We start from the raw sequence: 8,261 nt of genomic DNA on the forward strand, positions 1-8,261 counted from the left end.
CATGTCCCATAACTCACACCAGTAATCCAGACGCTTTATTAAATATTTTTCTAGTAAACGGTTATCCATCAAATATAGACGACCGTTCACTTACATGAACTCCCGTTCATATTATATGGACGGAGTCCATTTACTACGGACGGACGTCCCAATTTAAAGGACGCTCATTCATAAGTAAAATTGAATAAATTTTTTTTATAAAAATTAGGGATAGCCGGTCATAGGTTATGGACGGATGTCCCTAAATATTGGACGGACGTTCATATTTTAATGGATGCCCGTCCATTAACAATTCTTTTAAAAAAATTAAAAAACATTTAGGGATGGCCGTTCATCCATTATGGACATCTGTCCATTCATTTTAGACGGTGCTCGTAAATAAGGGACGCCCGTCCTTAACCAAAATATGAAAACTTGTTAAAAAAAATTTTGGCGTCCCTTACTTTATTTTGGTTTTACAAAACTAAAGAAAAAATTTGGACGGCCATCCATAAATTGTGGACAGCCGTCCATAATTTATGGATGACCGTCCAAATTTTTTCTTTAGTTTTGTAAAACCAAAATAAAGTAAGGGACTGCCGTTCACAATTTGTGGATGGGCGTCCCCAAATTTTTTTTTTTTTAATTTTTATATTTTGGTTAAGGACGGACATCCCTTATTTGCGGGCGTCCATCCAAAATGAATGAATGATCGTCCATAACGGATGAACGGCCGTCCCTAAATGTTTTTTAATTTTTTTAAAAAAATTGTTAATGGACGGGCATCCATTAAAATATGAACGCCCGTCCAATATTTTGGGACAGCCATCCATAATCTATAAACGGTCGACCCTAATTTTTATAAAAAAAAATTATTCCATTTTACTTATGGACGGGTGTCCTTTAAATGGGGACGCCTGTCCGTAGTAAATGGACCCCGTCCATATAATATGGATGAGAGTCCATGTAAGTGAACGGCCGTCCATATTTGATGGACAGTCGTTCACTAAAAAAATATTTAATAATGCGTCTAGATTGCTGGTGTGAGTCAGGGGACATATAAACCGATACACATTTTCGATGCAAAAGTGCCGTTGTCCGTAGCTTTGTTGACCCATTATAATACTGCTGATGTGTGTTTGCCAACGTTGACATTACGTCCTGATTTTTACTAGAAGATTTTTGTATGGTTTAAATGCAATTTTAGATATAAATCCTTCTCGATTTTATTCAAAGTTAAAAAAAATAAAAAATATTCTCATTTTATATTTTATTAAGTTTTTTCTTAAATTATAAAACCTTTTTTATATTATTTGACTAAATCAATCAAAGTTGATGAGGTGGAGAAAAAATGATTGGGTAGGTTGAACTGAAGAGTGTGGTAAGATTAACAGAGAAGTAAAACTCTTGCTTAAGAAAAGAGTAAAAGTAAAGCATAAAAGTGTTGTGGAATGTAAGATGAAGTAACTACGTAATGTAAGCATAACCCGGAATTGGAGGATGGTTTTGGAATACGAAACCTCTCATTAATTAATTAATAAGACTAATGTTATACCTATAACTTCTTCTTATAAACTATTTTTCACAATTCCAACGTAATAACTCGCTATTAATCAGTCGTAATTTATAAGGTGGAACCCATTACAAATTAACAAATTGGGAGCTATTATATCGAAGTTGTGGAAGAAAATTTATAAGAAAATTGTAAACGTAACATTTTCTGATTAATAAATATATTATTTGTGAGCTATCATTTTAGGAAGTTTTAATCATAGAAATACGGTCTAGCCCTAAGGTATTTTGTCTTGTTTGTAGTGAGCATGAGTCCATTTTTAAAATATGATCTTATCTCTATATTTCATGAAATTTTAGGTTATTATGTTTAAATTTGTAAGAAAATAACATTTTTACTCATTTATCCAAATTTAATCAATTCAATATCCAAAATCTGTCGTTATTGTTAAGTGGATAATATTTTTTTGGAGGCTAAACACATGGAGATTAAAGTTTTACTATTTACTCCAATATGGCTACACACGTTTTGAATCATCAATATTTAAGAAGGGAAGAATAAAAATAAACAAATAATTAAAATAAAAAGATCAAAAATGTTGTCCGTACATTATAAAGAAAGGTGGCGTCTTTTGCTACCCATTTTGGAGTATTATTCCCTTCTTCCTTAAGTTGCTCGAAGGAGTAGGACCCCACAATCATATTTTATTTTGACGTTATCTTTCTTCTTCTTTTTCTGTATTTATAGCCATGACAATTTTGTAATTAATTATCAAACCAAAAGATTATAGAATGCTTTTTAAACTATGGTTTTATGAAGAAATACATTGCAAATATTAAGTACGTTTAAAATAGTAATAAATAATATCTTAGTAAGAGTTTATTATTTCAACCCACATTAAGAAAACTCTTTAAAATATTAATTGCTAAATGCATATGGAATATAATGTTTCTTCTGTAATTATGTATTGTTGTTGTCCTAATTATTGGAAGATATTTTTAAAATATGTGACAAAACTCTTTCTTGAAATAGTTTTTCAAAAATAATTTTCCAAATTGTTTAATGAATAATATTATCCATTAGAAATAAAGCAATTTTTGCTAATTAAAAGTTGATACTTGCTAATAAGTGTTCAAGTGCAAGCACACTCTTGTGCAAAAATTGAGGCAGTTCTGAATGTTACATGCATACATACATTTGCAGATCATACAAAATCCTTGAATCAAGAGAGAGTTTTTTGTGTATCCGTTGCACATATAACAAGTCAATAAAAATAGCGCAAATAACATACATGTGATTCATAATTGGGTGGTAACAAGTGCAAAATGTTCTTCTTTGAAGGTGGTCATGTATTTAAATTTGCAGAAGAATCTTAAGGCAACCTAGCAAACCACAGATTTATTGAATAACAAATAGTAAGATACAACAAGATTTGAGACACTTACAATATTGACAAACACACAACAATCAACACAATAAAAAGTTGACACTCAAACTGAGTAATTGTACAAATAAACATATATATTCACATAATGAAGTACTCTTGTCAAGGCATCTCTCTTTAAATGATATCAAGAGACAAACAAGAACTTCATAAGAAGAACTAGGCCTGTAATGAAGAATGATGCAAAGCCCTTAAGATTCTCTGCCTGTCTTTCTTGATCTCAAGAAGTTTATCATGAACACACCATGGAAAACTGAGGAAATGCTCGCGATTAAGTCCTTCGTTGTATCGACCCCAAAAACTGGGATGATATGTAACATAATACCAAGCTGATGCTTTCATGTATACTTTCATAGGACCATCAGATTCATTTTCCTTCCTTTTGAACCAGTCCCTAGCTTCTCTTATCAATGACTTCATAGCCAATTTGATTCCTTCCAAATCCCTTTTTTTATTGAAAGATTTTGCCATTTTCATTATTCGACCGCTGAGTATTTCACCCTCAGTTGATATCCCAAAATAGTCCATCAAATTCCCCAATCTACAATCATACTCACATTTGTAATAAAAAGCATCATTAATGTAGTCCTTGAAGCCCTCCACTTCCATGTCAAGATCATAAAATTGCCTTACCTCATATGCGGTGAAGGATCTGATAGTACCCATCTTTGGCAAAAGATCTTTTACCTCACGATAAAGTTTCCCAATCACACTTCGCGATTCATAGGATTCTCTTTTATGCTTTTCCATGTAATCCGGAAAACTTTTAACTTGTAACTGTTGAGGGATTTTAGCAGGTACTCCGGTTTTTGAGAAGTCAACAGCAATGGAGGCTAGCTTTGCAAGCTGAATACATTGCCAACACATTGCCTTGTAAGGACTAATATCTGCAAATGCAACATGGGCATTACAGATTATTCCCAAGTTTTCATTGGCCATGTGATCTACAAAATACTCCTCCACATTCTGTACCACAATAGTGTCTATGTTAAGGCATAGAAAAAAAAAATATGCGCTAATTAGAATTCAAAAGAAAATTAACTAATGCAATAAGCCATAATTCATGTATGTGTTTGAACAATTCTTGGCATCCTAGATTGAGTGATACCTCAATTGTAACTTCATTGTCAAGAATCTTAGGTGGTGGTGAAATATAATCCATAGGTGGATACTGGCGAGGAGGAATGAGATCACGATCCCAACAAACAAAGTAGATATCTCCATCCAAATCACTCCCCGAACATTCATCAGGATGAGGTCTATTTAACAATGTAAATAATGTCACTGTAAATATGCTTTATAAAGAAATTATGCTTAAGTAAACAAAATATTAGTGCACAAGAAGAATGTAATGTGATCTTCAAGAGGGAGGTGACCAATTTAGAAATTTTCTAAGTTCGATATTAAAATTGCATGCAAGCAAGAAATATATAATATGTAATAAGACAATCTATGTTTTGTGCATGTGTGTGTATGCTATGTGGTGTATATGACAAGCTTACCTCTTTCCTTTAGCTGGAAATACTATGCAATCCACCATGTGGTGCAAGGCCGGAACATTAATAGCATTTAGAACACGAACATCTCCAGGATGTAGACATGGATTTTTTGCAACGGTTACCTTTCCCTTTACAATCTTGCGTGGATTTGATACTCTGCCACTTAACAAATCAGAGGAATTGGTCGATAACTTAGTTTGGCGACCTGAACATTGCACAAACACTTGACCATATTTCAAGATTCCAGTCTCATCTAGACACCCCATCATTGCTCGTCCCCTTGGGATAAAGATTCTTGTTTTCGTTTTCAAGTCTTTCAATATTGACAAGCGAAATATTTGTAACACCATTAAAAGAAATGGTTCTTCATGTGGCTTAGAATAATAGTCGAGCATATCTTTCAGTATATGTGTGATCTCTCCTGATGACATCGAGTTAAGTGCTTCCTGTGCCTTTAGTGGATCTGTTAAAATTGTATCCAGTTGAGAAATCACATATTTTTGTTTCTTCTCAAACACATAATCCCTGACACCGAGAGTGGACAAGAGTATCACCAATTGGCGATTAAGATAACACGGCTGATACTTGCTCCATTCCAAAATATCAAGACCAACATTATCTGATTTGTATTTGGACATACTTGGTCTCATTGATAACTTTATTGATGAAGTTGGATCAACCGCTACAACACCTTTGTACCCAGCATATCGAATCTGAAAGGCGGATGGAACAGTTCTGAAGCCACACTTTCCAGCCACCATATGAGCCAATGTAGCCGATATTTTCCCAATGCCATTAGAGAAAACATATTTGACTTCCCCCTTTTCAACTTCTATATCAGGAATTTCCTCAATTTCACTCTTATCAACATTCACACCTTCCCTGGAGGAGCTGAATGATTGACCGAGTCTAGTAGAATATTTTGCCACGATCCTTATTGCGCTAAAATCGCCCAACCTCTCCCTGATTTCACTTGCAGTAAGCCCTGGTCTAGATGCAAACATCCACACAGAATTATCTTTTAGTTGACTATTAGAAAAGGCCAAAAATTCAAACTTTTTATCTCCAATAACAATGCCATTTCTTAGAGTTGACAATATCCTTTGATAAACTCTAGTAGGCCTTTCAGTATTCACCAAAGATGCTCGAGAAGATAAATCCGTTGGATGTATTTTTTCGAAATCCTCATTAACAAACGAAACACGAATAAAGTTCTCACCATCATTAGAATATGTGCGTAACACATTACTGGATAGAACAGCCTCTGGACCAAAGAAATATACTTTAGATGGGGTGACTAGAACCCTGCGCATATATACCAATCCGTGACTTAAATTGATGGCAGGCAACATAGGAGGTCTTACAGCCATGTTGTACTTTTGATATTGTTCTCTAAGCCACTGTCGAGGTTCAAAGCAACATTCTTTGGAATAAAGTGTTAAATAAAACAGTTTCTCAAGAGCATGCTCTACAAATGCGACATTTCTTCTATGCGGTTCAACCATTCGAAAAAAATTATCATCTATTGCTGGCCTAGGAATACAACCATGCTGAACTAAGATATTAATCTTAAACATGATACGAAATGGCAAGTTAAATCCTTCGGGTGGACTTACAATTGGGACATGATCAGAGTGGCAAGAGGAAGTTGAACCTCTCTCCACAATGAGTTTCCCTTCAGTTTCTTTGTAGTAAGCAAAATCTTTCTGAAAATCCGAAAGATAACCAATGGTTGGGAGCTCCAAACATAAAGCACTAGATTGGCCAATGCATAAGGATGGAGTAAAATCAACTTCATGAACCCACTGAACATCAGTGTCATCTCTAAAAAAGGTTTGATCAGGCACGTCTTTTGAATATATCCGAGGAACACCGAATAACTAATAATAGCAACATAGAAATATGAAAAAGAAGAACATGTTAAGAATTGTCCTCAGTTGGCACACAGATTAAAATGTATTATTGCTAGTAATTTTAAGAACTAGAACAAGTTTTAACTATAGCCTTTAGTACCAAATCATCCACTGGCAATCGAAACAAAATCTTAAATAATGCAAACTATGTAGCAACAAAGTACAAAAGAAGCAATTCTATATTGCTGAAATAAAAAAAAATACAATACAAATTAGTTTAAACAGCACACCTGAATGATGATAAACCTCTTGTCTTGTAGACGACGCAACTCAACTAGCCTAATGCTTTCATATGGGAGCTGAAGCTTATATTCCACAGAATTATGAGATAGAAAAAAGTTAAATTTTCTTAGTCCTAATCCAAAGTTGACAGAAACATTTTCCTGAGTCCATAGTGATGAAAATTTTTTGTCTGACAATTGAAAACCAAAGTGCAACTTGACATCCTTAATCTTATGCTGAATGTGACCTGGTTTTGGTCCCTCGCCCATATCTTGAGCTTTCAAATAAGAATTCCCATACCAAAGGTGTTCGTCAGCCAAGGACTTGATTGTATCTGCAGCTTCACTTGTTGTGAAGTGTACAATTGCATAGCCCCTTAAACCTTCCTGTTGCTGAACTCCCACATCAGTGACAGTCCCTTCACCCAAAATTTGCTCCAAAAATTGTTTTATGGTTTCTGGTTGCTCAGCTGTAGCAAATCCATACAATATGATTGACTTACCCATTCAGTCTAAACAATTTCAACTGTTGTTCCCTAATCAACACCAAGTTAGTAACACTTAACAAAATCTCATTTGGTGCATGAAAAGTAAAGAAATTTGAAACACATCAAAGCTCAATTAATAAACTTAAACAAATATTTCTTAAATTATAAGCATCAGATATTGAACAATCAGACCTAAAAAATGCCCACCCATTTCAATTTTAATGGAAGTTGATTGATCCACAGACTCAATAATCTAAAAGAATATATATAACAAACCATATTACCATACGATGCATTGCTGAAAAGAATCCTTCTTTTCATGATTATAAGAATATATATAATCAAGGGGAAATAAGCTTGGTTGATAAAATCTTCAAATCACATAAAAGAAATTTTTCATTAATTGCCCTAATATCACAAAAAATTGTCATAAATATTCCCTAAGATACAAGCCAATTTGTCTAAAGCTTTGCAGAGATGAACAAAAATTTTGGCACTCAAAGAAATGATAAACAATATCAAAACCTAGCCAGTCTAAACATGGAAAAATGATCAAAATTTAGAATATGTAAAGTTTAGTGTAAGGAGAAAAACAAAATCAATGAGCAAACAAAAGAGCACTCAGTTGAAAATCCTCCATAAAATTCAACTCTAAAATGCATGCAATCTTAAACAAGAGATTGCAACAAAGGAAATAAGCGAATGGTTGTAATTAAATAACTAAATAAGAGAAAGAAACTCACAAAGTGTACAAAGAGATAATTGTAGAGATAGAATAAGCAGATGGCAGTACGTGTGTAAGAAGAAACAAGCAAAATGTCGAAGAAGAAATAAAGGATTTGATTACATTTATAAAGAAGAAGGAAAAGAAAGACTATTGGTAGTCAATTTCTATACTTGCAAACCAAGTCTCTTCATAGCGCCAACAAGTTCCATTCCAGGATTCTATACTTTTCCTGCAAATAATTTCTCTACTACTATACCTAAATCTCAAGCATAAGCATTACTTAATTATAGTACTAAGTACTATTAATTCTGATAATTAATATCACATTTGCTGGTGTTAAAAGTATTTATAATTATCAAAAATTGACGTCATTTTTTCCTATATAAGCTAAATCCAGACTCCATTTTTAACCACATGGTATCAAAGGCAGAGCTAGAGATGCCTCCCTTGGGCTCCAATCTTATAGAAGAAAATTTA

At 33.7% G+C, this 8,261-nt stretch overlaps 1 protein-coding gene across 2 annotated transcripts; it reads right to left on the minus strand.

Annotated features, from left to right (window-relative positions):
• Positions 1-2,933: 2,933 nt before the first annotated feature.
• LOC116133492 (probable RNA-dependent RNA polymerase 1) lies at positions 2,934-7,832 on the minus strand. Of its 2 annotated transcripts, XM_031419194.1 has the most exons (6): positions 7,801-7,832; positions 6,579-7,105; positions 4,439-6,315; positions 4,045-4,195; positions 3,570-3,902; positions 3,317-3,477 (listed from the first exon to the last, which is right to left on the minus strand). In XM_031419194.1, exons 2-6 carry the CDS (start codon positions 7,074-7,076, stop codon positions 3,439-3,441), a joined length of 2,898 nt encoding a protein of 965 aa, XP_031275054.1. In that variant the 5' UTR covers positions 7,077-7,105; positions 7,801-7,832; the 3' UTR covers positions 3,317-3,438. The 2 variants fall into 2 exon arrangements, with proteins under 2 accessions (XP_031275053.1, XP_031275054.1); XM_031419193.1 differs by having other exon boundaries at positions 2,934-3,902.
• Positions 7,833-8,261: the final 429 nt, after the last annotated feature.

The sequence above is a fragment of the Pistacia vera genome, unplaced genomic scaffold (genome assembly GCF_008641045.1).
Source record: "Pistacia vera cultivar Batoury unplaced genomic scaffold, PisVer_v2 Contig270, whole genome shotgun sequence".
Lineage (NCBI taxonomy): Eukaryota > Viridiplantae > Streptophyta > Magnoliopsida > Sapindales > Anacardiaceae > Pistacia > Pistacia vera.